Raw genomic sequence first — 14,586 nt, forward strand, 5'->3', positions numbered from 1 at the left:
TGTACTAAAATGACACGGTGTTGTGCTTATAAATGTAGTAAAGGTGCGCTATCTAGGACCTGCGTATTCAACAGGGAGCGGTGACGTCACCGAATCGGTCGACGGAATTTTAAACGTGTGTTACGAGCGATCTACTGAACCTTTGAATGTAAAATTTTATATTCACAGACTGAACGTAGAAAGCCCGGGTTTTTGTTCTACTTGTTTTTGTCGGGATAACTATTTATTGTTTTTTTCTTGTAAATTTAAATTTTTTACTTCACGGGGCCTGGATCAGGATCACTATACAAAAAAATTTCGTGTACAACACATTTTGAAAGTGTCTTTTTTTTCATGAATTTGCTTGATTAACTCGGGCTTCGTCTTCATTAATAAAACTGATTCATGGAAAAAAAATCACTTTCAAAACTAGTGCAAACAACTATTGCGTTAAAAAAATGTCACGTTACGTTACTTTTTAGCGCATTTTTTAAGACTTAAAAAAATGTGCTATTGTTTGCGTTTTGTCCGTCCGCCCGTCCGTCACGACCCACTTCTACCGTTTTGAACTACTTCTAGGGGAATGGTCCTAGAGTCCTGGAATTTTTCCCAGTAGGTAGCCTAAGGCACGAATAAAGGAACGAACCGGTTTCTACCAACTACTGCCCTTCTTTCTGTCCTCTTATCAAAGCACGGGGTGGAGGGGGTGGTGGTGTGGTGGAACTAGTTTTATCCTTCATGGTATACTCTAATGAAAGGGCTCAACGAAAGGAATTAATTTCTACCAACCATAGCCCTCCTCCTCGACCTCTAATCGTGATCGGATATATTCCCTTATACCTCAAGAACGGATTGTCGGAAGAGGATACTGTCATCTCCTAGAGCCAGTAAAAACTATTACCTGGCGTATAATGTGCAATATTTTATTTGTTACTCATTTGTAAACAGTAGTAAAAGTAAATAATTAGTTCTTAAATTGATCTCGAAGAAATGTCTAAAATATCATGTTATCCATGTAACAGAAACTTCGCATTAATTCTGGCCAATGAAATTGCTAGATTACTAACTTGTAAAATTTTTACAGGTCAGCTGTCAGTTTTACAAGTCAGTAGCGTGAACCGCTACGGCACTTTTTTTCACGCTATCTACTAGTGGACGAAACAAGCGCATCCTTTATGAACGCAAATTGATGAAAAATGTACTTTATTTTACAAACGTAAAAAAAAACTATTTCGCGCACTGACAAAGTTGTGCCTATATAACACTATTTTGCTGATATTTGGCTCGGCTTTACCTCGTCAAAATGCCTTCAATCTCAATTGATGAATTGAAATTGAACTTCGGGCTCTTGTTGAAACTTGAAACTTTGACATATGCCTGGCGTCGCCGCCTCTCCCAGGATTTAGTCAACTGTCGTGAGGATGCGTCCCTGGTAGACACTATCAGGGACGTTTCTCCACTACTTTGTTGCCATCGCGCTGGGCCGCGACATATGCCAAACAATGTGGTGGATTTTGTGGATTGGGGGGGTTGTGGGGGGCGGCTAACTGGGTGTTATCCGACCCGAACGGGTACGGCCACAGCTTCGCCACTGGTATTCTGCCTTAGAGGGAACTCTGCTTTCTAGTGACAGCTTCTTCTCCAGGCGTTCATTGGCTTCCGATGTTCTTATCCTTTGGTCTCGTTCCCTTCCCTGTTTTCCCTCGTGGCTCTTTTTATTGTTGTCCTCTCCCCGCATTACTTTCTGTCCCCTTTTCCTCCTCCCCTCGGCTACTTGTCCTTGTGGCTGATTCTTCCTCCACCTCTAGCATTCTTCTGCTTTCTTTCTTCCTTTGATGTTTGTCTCTGCTATTCTCTTCCCATCTTCCCATGGTAATCCCCGAGACCTCTACCGTTTGGTTTATGGTGGTGTTCCATGTTTGGCAGGGTCGGCCTACCTTCCATTCCGAGGCACATAGAATCTTGGCAGCCCGAATGATATGGTCTTTGTTCCTCCTGTTGGTATGTCCCCAGTATCTCATCTGCCTCATCTTCAGTCTCCTAGCAAACGTCTTTTCCTCTAATAGTTCTCTTCTCTGCTTTCTTGTGAGGTTGCTGTTTTCTTCAGTATCCTGAGTGCCTTCCACTCTGTCCTCCTCAATGTTCGTCTGTTGCTCTTTGTTGGCGCTGAAGTGTTAATTCCGTATAAGATTGTCGGTGCTACGATCGTGTTGTAAATCATCATTTCAAGCTGTCCGGTATTTTATATATAAATAGCTATTATTCATCGTTTGTGCTTTAATTATTTGCAAATTTGTTGACTTCCATTAATGGAGGCTGAAGGAGGCCGGAAGTTGGTCCCTCCAAATTACAAATTTATTCGTGGCCCTGTGCGGAATCAAGCTGGAAACACACGATCGAACATCGCGACAAACATGTAGGTACGCGCGTACATGTTTGTCGTGATGTTCGATCGTGTGTTCCCTCCTTTGATTCAAAATACAATAAAGATTTTTGTATCTTAGCAGCGAGCTTTATATGAATAAGAATCGAGAGATGCTTTGTGATGCCATACGATTCCCATTCGGCCAATACAGACTTTCGAGAGCCGTCATAAAAACTATGAAACCCGTTTTGAATTTTACCAAATCAATGTATGGTTATGGCTCATGCATGGCCTAATAAGAGGATATTAGGCCACGCGCTCATGAACATCATACGATTAACTCGTTTTGCAATGTTACGTAGATCCAAAGTCGATATGACGTCGAAGTATGCTTTGTAGATCGATACTCGCCAGCCGGAATGCGCGTTGGTTTCGCTAAAAACTGAAAGTTTGCACATGCCGTCACTAGGTAATTAGTAACACCATTGTATAATACAATGGTAACACTTAAAATTAAAAAAAATATTTCATTTGACAATGTACGTTTCCGATTCAGTTTTTTGTCTTATTTTATAATTAACTTAAACGTTTATTGTTTAAATTAAGAATGCGGTGACCATTCCCAGGAGTTAACCGTTACCCCACAATCAAACATACATGCATACAATCATTGTTAATTCAAAGGGTGCTGAGAGGCTCCTCTAACGTGATGCGTTTTATTAAACGTTACTAATGAGGAAGTTAAGAATTAGTCAACTCGCCTGTTTGTTTTTATAAATTATTCTGTTGTTATTACTGCAAGTGGTGCACGGGTTAACTAAAGCGTTTCTAATGGATGGTTTTTGCTTTGATTTTTTCATATGTATTCAAAATTAGATCGTTTTAATCGAACTTACATGTAAAATGTGCAAACCGCGGAAGATTGTTGGGGTAGATATGAAATCGGTGTTTTACAATAATACTCGTATTTCACCATCCGCTTCCGTTGGTCATCAATTCGCATAACAATATACGAGTAGGTTAACAGCTTTTCATTAAGTAAAAGAGAAACGCTAATAAATCTACATATAGCCAGCCTATTGTTTGCGGGTATTTCCCCATGATTATAATGATAGGTGTTCTTGTAACGTACATGCTACATGCACTTTTGGAACAACAACAACGTAGGTATATTGTAGCGTTCATAAGTAAGTAGTAGAAGCCTGATTTTTTGGTTAAACAAAATTTCATACGTATAGCCTTGTACACACTTTAAAGCAGGGAATTGATAATTCTAGAGAGGTGCCAATTCTATTAATAAATCTTTGTCAAATAGCATAATAACCAAAGGTAAGTAACTTTGATTGCTATGTATATAGCGTGAATAACCACAATTCAAAAAGGAAGCGTGATGCTTTGAACAATACAGTCCTAGCCAGTTTTTTTTAAATAATACACTGTGTAACATTTTTTCCAAATAAGTATGTCAAGCGTTCAGAACATTTACATAGAAGGTGGGAATAAACCTAGGTTTTTGAATACGCGTTTTTCGGATTTGTCACTTTTTTCCAAGTTTCTATCCTCTACACAGCGATGCGAAAAAATTTGATCGTAATGAAATGTAGTACCTATCTATCTGCATTCTGCTGATCTTTGAACATGAATTTTAATAATAATAATATTTTTCAATAATAATAATAATATTTATTTATCCTGTTTCAACATAGAGATGTATAGGACAAAGTCAAACATCCAATGAAACAATGAAACAAACACAGAAATACAATTAACGGTCTGCTACGTACCGAGATGCACCAGGATCATTTAAGGGTTCTTCAACGTTATAGAACATCTTGTCTAAAAGGAAACTAACTTATAGATTACGTTTGAACGTATGGAAGTTGTTGGTCGTTTTAATGGTAATTGGCAGGCTATTGAAAATTTTAGCTCCTGTAATATAGGGACTGGACTGATTGACATTAGTTCTTCCTCGTGGCACTCTGAGGTCATTAGTATTTCTTGTGTGGTATTTGTGTATGTCATAATTATGTAGAAGTTGATGTTTATTTTTAAATATAATTTTACACACTTCCAGGATATACAGGGTGATTCCTATAGTACCTGCCACCGTTTGGGAGCGTGTAGGTGGTGCGTAGGGGAGTATTTTGATATAGGACACTTGGGGTCGGAAATGTAAAATAAGGGTGCCAGAGCCAAATTTACCTTCTGGAATTTCGCGCCTGTAGGTAGGCAACCCAACCGGCCGGCGGTGCACACGGAGCGATCTCAGGCAGCGATGTGTGGCTGACACTTGATCAGAATTTTGTTTAAACCCACGAAATCCCGTCTGCAACGACGCGTATCAAGTGAATAAACACTATGGCAATAGTATAATAATAATAATAGTTGGCTAGATGTAGGAAGTGCATTGAGAACAACGGTGGCCACGTTGAACACTTGTAAACGTTATTGCTTTTGACTGTCGTTTTCCCTCCTTCCCTCCCATGTCGCTTCCTCGCGCTAACTCGCTCTGCATCGCTCTGCGCGAAACGTCGGTCGGTTGGGTTGCCTACATACAGGCGTGAAATTCCAGAAGATAAATTTGGTTCTGGCGCCCTTATTTTAGATTTCTGACCCCAAGTGTCCTATATCAAAATACTCCCCTAGGCACCCCCTATACGCTCCCAAACGGTGGCAGGTACTATAGGAATCACCCTGTATAGGTAGGGTAGTGGGAGTATGCGGAGCTTGGTAAAGATCGGTCTGCAGGGTTGTGTATATAGTTTGCACCACATATGCATCTAACGATTCTCTTCTGTGTGACAAAAACTTGATTGAAGGTGGATGACCGACCCCAGAGGCACAAACCATACCTGAGCCGCAATTCAATGCAGTCAAAGTAGAACATCCGAAGCTGTTTCACATCTAGATAGTACCTAAGGTAGCGTACTCGATAACATTCAGTATTTAATTGTTTTATTTGTTACTCAGTTGTAAACGTTAGATTAACAAGACAAAACGCAAACGGGTAAACGTCATGTTTAAACGCTACTGACTTGTAAAACTGACAGCAGACGTGTAAAAATTTTACAAGTTAGTAATCTAGTAATTTCATTGGCCAGAATTAATGCGAAGTCTCTGTTACATGGATAATATGATATTTTAGACATTTCTTCAAGATTAATTTAAGAACTAATATTATTTACGTTTACTATTGTTTACAAATGAGTAACAAATAAAATATTGTACATTATACGCCAGGTAATAGTTTTTACTGGCTCTAGGAGATGACAAGCTCGCCTAAGGGCTCGCTAGTCAACTTCTCCTATCGCCAGTAAAAACTCACTTACCTGACTAATAATGTAAAATACTATAATTAAGTTTTCGTTATGGGATATCCTGCTTAGAGTATCATCGAGTACGACGCCCAGAAACTTTACTGTAGTTGGTTTTTCTAAATTAGCATCATTAACAGAAATATTAATGTCAAGAGTATTAGTATTTTGATAATTGTGAAATTGTAAAAATTTCGTTTTGCTATGATTTAAGAATAATAGATTATTCTCAAACCATCTAGATAAATTTTCAAATTGTTAATATACTTACATGTTGCCCGTAATTCATTTTCATCCGGGTGTGAAACAACCACGGCCGTGTCGTCCGCATATAGTGAAAGAGTTGCATCAACCGAGATGCAGCTCAGAACATCGTTTGTAAATAGTGTAAAGAGGATCGGTGCTAAAATGCTCTCTTCGGGTGTACCCACGTTTAGCTTTATGGTGTCTGAATTAACGTTAGTGGTGTATCCCTTATTACTATGTCGCAATGAGACATACTGCGTTCGATTTTTAAGAAACTTTTCTAGCCAATTCAGGGCAGTGCCTCTGACGCCGTAGCAAGACAATTCCTGTAACAGTAGATTATGGTTGACACAGTCAAATGCTTTAGTGATATCGCAGTATATCCCAATAGGCAGTTCTTTTTTCCCTATCGACTGAAGCACTGTATCGTAGAAGAAAAGAATTGCATCAGTTGTGGATTTATTAGGTCTAAAGCCAAACTGGTTAGGTATTAATATTCTACATTTTACAATAAATCTTTCTAGTCTATCCAAAAGCCATACTCAAAAATTTTTGAGAAGACGGATGTTATAGAGATAGGTCTAAAATTGTTTGGAGTGTATTTATTCCCCTTTTTGTGAACTGGGATAATTTTTGCCAGTTTAAGGGCTTCTGGAAAAGTGCCAGTTAAAAAGGATAAATTAATTAAATATGTTAAGGGCCTCACAATTACGTGAGAGATTATACGAACCAAAAAACAAGGAAAGTCGTCAGGTCCTGCCGATCTTTTGCTTTTTATTTTGTTATGAATATCTCCGAAACGAATCAATAGAATTTAAAAAGCAAAGCAGATTAGTAATCACGATTAAATTGGCTTTCAAATAATGTGCCATTTGCCATAGGATTCCATTTAAAATTTTAGGGGTTAAGCTCCCTACGTAGAGGGGTGAAGACTTGGGTTCGTGATTTGTATTCCAAAAGTTGTCCCCCTCGAATACAAAATTGACGTGTTCGAGGATTTTGCGAAATTTCTAAATTTAATACCCTAAAAGCCCTCTGTATACTTCTCGTTGAGCCACTCTGTATAATTTTCTTTCCACTAATAGGAATAATAACAAAAAAAACGTATAAAAGGAGTAAAATCGAGAGTAAAATACATGCTCCTGGTAAAGTAAACAAAATACACAAGGATGGGAAAGTATGCAGATTTAATATAATCATTGATTACAAATCTAAATATACATCGATGTGTTCCAGTAGTATAATTAAGGCCAGTTTACTATAGCCACTACAACTTGACAACTCCCATTAAATTCACTGTTGTGATGTTTTGATTAAGGGCGCGCTATCAGTATTGTGTGTTGCCTATCTCACAATAGCTTTCTTATGGGAAACATGCCTAACGGAATTCATACCGTTTTTAAAAAATATACATTTTTTTTCGGAAATGTTTGTTATTTCTTGTTCTTAAATGTATGTAAATTATGAGTGAACGGTTTATATTGCATTAAAACTCATAGCTCATTCTCTGAAAGTGTATAAAGTAGACGTTCGATTACAATGGCAACCTTTTGTGTATAATTCAAAGGTCAAAGAAGTTTTTGAAATATAAATTGTTTCTCCAGATTCTTGAACATATAAGGAATAAAACGTGATGTAAAAATGGATAATATGTGGTTTCTAAAGCACAAACGGTATGAACTCCGTACACTTGAAAATAACTCGTAAAACAATTATAGAAAAGAAATCTGTGCTCAGTGTAGTTCAACGTGTATCCACTAAGATGGCTACGGTATACTATTCTTACAAAGCGGGAAATTTAAAATGGAGCACTTTTTGGAATGTATTAATGTATCTATTTTTTAGCAGTATAACTTATTCCTTTATTGGCTTTGTTGGTCATTAATGCAGATAAAATGTATCCAGCAAAAAACCGTACCATAAGTAGGAATTACACTGGTTAACGTACGTTACCTACATTCAAAATTTGGGTTAGGAAACTGGCAAAAGAAGTATTTATAAACGTTGAGTTTAGGATCATGGGATTTTTCACTCTACGTTATAATTAATATAAAAATTGCAGAACTTGCAACAAAAAGAGGTTATGTTGGATTGTGTTTTTGAATTGATAATACACAGTGTTAATACTGCTGCTTACGTTTACCAGATGAAGCGCTTCATGAGCGCTACTTAAGGGCAAGAATACTCTAATCAAAATTTCTCGCCCAAGTTGCTATCTAATAGCACTGTCGACATGTACGGTGGTATTTACACCTCGGCAGTGCTATCGGACAACTCTGCAAGAAATCAGTAACTGGAGATTATATATTTATTCGATAATAAATGTACACATCACTTACAACTAAATTTAAGCACTATTAATAATAACGAAACCCCACCGATTGGATGTCATCTCGGTTCCCATAATTTGAATGAACTACATACTATCGGCATTGAATAATTCAATGCTATCGGTATTATATCAAAATATGATTTCACACCCAAACAACTAACATTCAATTATGAGTCAGTATTGCTGACTTGCAAATCTGGTTTTCCTAAAAATATTGCGTGGATTGTCCTTTGTGATCATAAAGGCTGAGTATTTCTTATGGCCGATTCACATTATTATCGGTCAGGTTACGGTCAGAACATGAACAGAACAGAAATACACGTTACAATAATTGACCGCACCGTGTTCTGACCATGATGTGACCGATGGCCTTATATAAACGCACTGCAATGACATCGTTCGGTAAAATGATAATCGGAAAAAAAGGTACTCCGTGTCGGAAGTCAATCTTCGGAAATGTGTACAGTCGAAGGATAGCCTAAAACAATCCATTAATAGAACTATATTAAAATAAAGATCCTCAACTTTACTTACCTAGGTAGGTACTGTTTTTTTTTGTTATTTTGCAGTTAATAGAAAATCAGGTAAACATAATCCATAACATAACCCAACTTTGAATGGCATTTCAGGAATTACAAGTACGCACTGTTATTGGGATTCAAATGAATTACTGAACAAAACCGCATATTATGGTAAATAAGTATTTTTAGGTAGAATTTATTTCGCAAGATCACTAAATTCCCTTTTTAGAGTTACGGAACGATATTTACAGTTACAGGTGGTAACCAAAGATAAGCAAAATACTATTTTTAATTTTATCTCAAGCAAAGACGAATGTAAGCGAGTGTTAGCGACCTAACGAAGTACAAATAGGGATCGCGGATTCGGGATGGCAGCACAAAGCAACGAATATTTCAAAAATACTTCTTAGTTCACTTTTCTTACACCATGGCGTGCAAACGCACCCTTAAGTAACAAATGAGTTTCTCAAACTCGCAAATAATTTATTGATAAAACTATAAACAAAAAAATAGTGGTTCTTTACAAACATAGATACCCTTAATGTGTAATACCGAATACAAAAAGAACGAACTAAATATCTTGAAAACTGTAGGAGTAGTTAAGGCCTCGGACAGACAGAGAAAGTGGCTGCAATAGCGCACCCAATTTCTATTCGTTGGGAAATGCGCTACAAAATGCTAGTTTAAAATAAAAGAACTAATTGTTGCTGTGAAAGACTATCCGGACTTTTATAGACGCTCAATATATGGAATTCGCCTTCAGAAAAAGGCGCTTTATAAATTTTTTGCACCCTGAGTATTGCCTCCTTTTTAGCGCATTTCCACAAAAATAAAAAAAAATGCGCTATTGTGGCCACTTTGTCCGTCCGTCCGGCTGTCCGTCCGTCCGCTCGTTTTGCGACGCTACTAGTTCTTTATCTTAAGAGCTATTGTTCTACTTTTTTCGCTATTTGGTTCGTTATGGTGTCGAGTCTTGTACCAAGGAAGCAATTTTTTCTGTACCGCTTACAAAAAAAGTTATTGTAAAAAAAATAAAAAACCGTTTTTTACATGTTCCATAATTTTACACTTTTGCCGTTTATTAACGATCCTAGAGATCGTTTATAATTTTTCATTGCTATCTGTCGCCTGCCGGTTGGTCTCTCCGTCTGTTCCTTTGTCTGTCTGTCCATCTATCTGTCCGTGTGAACGATAATTTTGTTTAGAAATGTTCGATCGCTTTTACATCTCCGTTAGTTATGAACTGAATTGCATGAAATTCAATATGGGCATAGCTTTAGCCATATAATACGCAAAACCAAAAGTTGAATCGAATCGATTCAAAATTCACAGTGCCCTTTTCGCATCTCGACCATTTATAAACCGAATTGCAAACTTTTTTACTTATAATAGTATTTGAATGAAATTTGATACATAGGCACTTGGAATAAAGGAAAATCTAGCGCCAGTTTCAAAATTTTATTTTGCGCATGCGCAGTGCCAACTTTTTTATCTATGGAAGCATTTAACTGAAATTTGATACTTAGGCGCTTGGAACAAAGGAAAATCTAACATTAGTTTCAAAATTTAGGTTTGCGCATGCGCAGTTCCAACTTTCTTATTTAGAAAAGCATTGAAATGAAATTCTTCTCATAAACTGAAATTGAAGTAGCACGTCAACAATGGATTGCCCATGTGCAATGCTATCTTTCATATTTGTGGCCGGATTTTTACGATTTTAACAGAAGTTGCATCTTACAAATGGGAAATGAATGCAAGTGGAAATGCGCTTTATGTAAATCGTTTACGATTACTTTTTAACTTGTTTCTTTTTTTAGTTTTTCGTTCAACTTCCGCCAAGATTGTTAATGCAATCATTTGATGATCAGGTGACCTACTCGATGAAGCTATGCTTTAAAACTGAACTGAACCGGACCGTTTGTTCTCTCACCAAAAGGACAATTTGTCGCGCCGCGAAGATCTCAAGGATCGTTCGGTATTCAGTTGTATCGGATTTTTTTCCCTCTGAATAGTAATGTTTTTAATACGGCACTACAGTCTCTCATGTTCGGATTTTTTCATTGTTTCGCCCCAGGTAGAGGCGCTATGTCCTGCCATAGACGACTGGTGACTGGTCTTAAGTTTTGAAGTTTCAGCCGAAAGGATTGGTTTCGAAGAAAATTTACATATCAACTTCGGGCAAATGCGGTGTATAGTTGGAGTAGGCCCTAAGGGTAAAGTAAGTGTGCAATGATTTTTAATGCCTTTATAAACATGGAAGATAGAAGTCTTGTCTATTACGAAAAAGGTGTAAACAATCTGCTATTGCTGTTTAAAAAATAGAAACTATTTGTCGATAATACAGTATGCAATAATATGACAAAGTACCTTGTTCAACGTTACGTTTGCTATCATGTAAAGCTGTTGTATGGTAAATAAACGTATGTAGAAAGAACGACGGATGTGTTAATTAAAATGGTTCGCTCTTGTTGCTGCAAATAACATTATTGCTGTTCCCACGTTCTCTAAAGTTCATTCTTTGTTAATTAGTTAAATATAACACCGAAAATAAACATTTAAAAGCGATTTGTTCTTGTTGAAAATGTCGCACGAACGGTTTATTGGCGTACAAAAAAATGCACAAGATAAATAATATTTCTTTTTTGTTTCAGTGTGTGGAAGGATGTAAAGTTTGGAAACAGGCGCTTGACTCTTCTTGTCAAACAGTTTGTGTAAGTATTTATTTACTTCGTTAAAGTTTACTTTGATTAAATATTGTTTTTTTGTAGTGCGTCACATACAATTGACTTTACTTATAAACAATTGATTATTAACACGGTCCCTGTCAATTAAAATACATATTTACGTACTTATAGCAATTTATAATAATTGTGTAATAATACTTGATTATGGAGCAAATTGTTACATTGATTTATTTAAAAATGAACAAAGATCAGTTGGAAATGGACGTTGTGAATCATATCCTCCAGTTTAAACCACCAGAGAAACAAGAATTAGTTCAATTTTCCACAAAAAAAACTCTGCATTAGATCGAGGTCATATTTTTGTGTTTTTAGTCATACAAATCCTGATCGATAGCACTATAATTTTAACCAATTTCTCTGGGAAAACTTCAAAATCAATTTCTCCCCTAATAAGGAAATCACTGTATGTGAAAAATACGGTGTGCAGAAAATCGCCGTTGGAATTTTCTCGTCCTCACGACAAGTTGCGCTAATTATTCCTACCTACCCCACCCGGCCTCTCGACGCGCCAATACCATATTACGTGGAAGCGGCGAAATTTTTAACCGCGCTCGCGCACTCGACGTCGATGTTCCGCAGCCGCTGCGAGACATTTTTGATCTACAGATTTTTTAGTATCGATGCGAAATCGTTTCTAGAAACGCACATAAAAATTTCATCAAAATCGGTGCATTTTAAAGAAATTAAAAATTAAAATCGAGAACTTCCCTGACTTTTCTATATGTATGTATATGATTTTAGACTCATTTACGTCTTTCGCAGACTCCACACAAATCTATAGAATATAGGCGATTAAATGTGGCATTTCAATATTTGAAACACTTTAGAATTGGTTAAGTCATAGGTTAAGTACCTACAGCATCCCGGTGCAAGGAAATTGGAATACTTGCATTCTGTATGGTATCTGGCTAAACAAATAAATAAATAAATAAAGAATTAGATCAAAATTAATTTGAGTTATTTTTTAGTTATCAAAAAACCATTTTCAAGCTCATTTTGTTTTGACACTGAAATTTTTTTTTAAAATGCGCCTGAAAGTTGTAGAAAAACTAATCTTTACAGAAAACTAATTCTGGTAGACGATAGAGGAGTGTTAGTCGTGTTAGAAAAAAATAACAAACATTTTCGGGTATCGCGTCTATCAATTATAGCTTGTGCGTATGCCACATTTATAAACATTTAAATGTAAAGTTGTGATTAGGATTTATCGCTTTCTAGGAAAGGTACACTGAGATAACTCAAACAGGGATAAGGGGTTATTGTGGTACCTATAATTTTTGTACTGGCCATTTTTGGTAAATTTATTTAATTTTAATATTTCAGTAAGATATTGTAGAAGCGAATTTTTGTGGCCCACTGAAAAGTTTCCGTGGCCTACCAATTTTCTGTCTTTCGTTTGTGGGCCCCGCAAGAAATACGTCATGGTCCCCGTTGAGACACAATGGCCTAATCTGCCTTGAATTGTGTTTCACTAATAATGGCCAGTATTTTATACATCTGATCACTGATGTAATTGTTTTTATTGTTTTGTTGCCTCGAATAGATTTTTTTTAGTTCACCACAGCCTACTTGATTAAAATATAAAAACCGTTGATATAACTGGTATCTTATTTTCAATCTTATGCTATGATAGCTCGTTGAAAAGAGAATTTAAAAATCTATCAAATAATCTAAAAATCCAATATGGCGCCTATTTAACTTTAGAAAGCTATAGTAAATGTTCCTCAAAGTATCTTGAATTTTTTTTAACATCAATTCTAAATGAAGAGTATCAAAGACAGTAAACTAATACAACACTTTTTTATGTCTCTTATACTTTTGATGATATAAGACATTAAAGGAAATGGCCAATTTTAGTTTTTTTGAATTTACGTCGAACCAATTCGACATTTTGAATTTCCACAAGCAAATTTGAAAAGTATCTAAAACTGCAAAACATTGTCCATTTAACCAATTCTCAATCTTTAATAATAAGAAAGTTACCCATGCAATCCCACGCGATCTGAGACACACTGTATAAGCATGGACACATCAATGGGAACCAACCTTGAAAAGTAAGCATATGGTTAAATTCAACAGCGCCAAAACAGAGATTAGTATCAACAAAGACTATCCTCCTCCTGGAAGAGTCTTTCTCTTTGGTATCAAGTACCCCTAAACCTCAGCTCTCTTATTCTGGGCCTCAATAGGCTTGCGCCCAATTACAGAGTGACCCGCCATGATCAAATACCTGACCTGCATCTTGCAAATGTAAAGTAGGTACCTTCTCAAAGTATTGTGTGCTACGATGACCAGTTTGATTACATTAGGTAGTAATTACGAACATCTTGTTAACCATCTCCATGCATACCATCGTTGTTTAGAAGAAATAATACTTTTCTTTTTTAGAATGGCACTCTCGAGCCCTTATCATCAAAGGAGCTGTACTGTGTGATGAGTTGTAACGATGCGTTAACAAGATACTGTAACCAACTACGAGCAAAATTGGGAACTCCAATTGCACCGGCCTTGGTTGCAGACTCTCTAACATCTACATCATTACGACTTGAATGGAAATTTCCAGAAGCTATACATGCCGGTTTAAAATATTTCGTCCAGTGGAGATATGAAGAACTCGCAGCGTCATGGCAATACTGTCGAAATCATTCCTGGGGGCCTAATGACACTGTTATGGTTGACAATTTACAGCCTTATACGAAATATCGAGTAAGTGCAATTTTTGGGACAATTTGGATGTTAGTGTAATTTACTCAGCATTATTAGAGTGAAAGATTTGTTATTGAAATATACCTATTTGTTACAGTTTCGAGTGGCACTTCTGCTATCGCCGCAAACTGAGCCAATAGTCTCCGCTCCTAGTGTAGTAATTAGTACCTTACCTGCTGGAGTACCGACATCGCCACCTATTATTGTACGAGCAGTACCAATCGATTCAACACATATCAGCATTAGCTGGGAACCTGGTCCTTTTCCACATGGCCCTCTCCTTTCCTATGTGCTTCGTATAAATGACAGCGACGGATACTCGGCACTTAAGGTGTGCCATTAAAGATTTATTGATATTCGAACAGTCGTATTCTTACAC

At 36.8% G+C, this 14,586-nt stretch overlaps 1 protein-coding gene and 1 long non-coding RNA gene across 4 annotated transcripts in view; one reads left to right on the plus strand and one right to left on the minus strand.

Annotated features, from left to right (window-relative positions):
• The window catches only part of LOC116163395 (proto-oncogene tyrosine-protein kinase ROS), a 106,079-nt gene that overhangs the window by 75,890 nt on the left and 15,603 nt on the right, over positions 1 to 14,586 (plus strand). For 2 of the 3 annotated variants that reach the window (XM_031477289.1, XM_031477290.1), the window contains exons 3-5: positions 11,409 to 11,468; positions 13,890 to 14,207; positions 14,305 to 14,538. In XM_031477289.1, coding sequence (XP_031333149.1) covers positions 11,409 to 11,468; positions 13,890 to 14,207; positions 14,305 to 14,538 — 612 coding nt within the window. The remainder of the gene's footprint in view (positions 1 to 11,408; positions 11,469 to 13,889; positions 14,208 to 14,304; positions 14,539 to 14,586) is intronic. The other variant, XM_031477291.1, reaches the window with a different exon arrangement.
• LOC116163423 lies at positions 8,199 to 9,604 on the minus strand. The gene is made up of 2 exons (XR_004143739.1): positions 8,771 to 9,604; positions 8,199 to 8,714 (listed from the first exon to the last, which is right to left on the minus strand). It is a non-coding gene; the product is annotated as an uncharacterized LOC116163423 (long non-coding RNA).

The sequence above is a fragment of the Photinus pyralis genome, unplaced genomic scaffold, assembly GCF_008802855.1.
Source record: "Photinus pyralis isolate 1611_PpyrPB1 unplaced genomic scaffold, Ppyr1.3 Ppyr1.4_LG2, whole genome shotgun sequence".
Lineage (NCBI taxonomy): Eukaryota > Metazoa > Arthropoda > Insecta > Coleoptera > Lampyridae > Photinus > Photinus pyralis.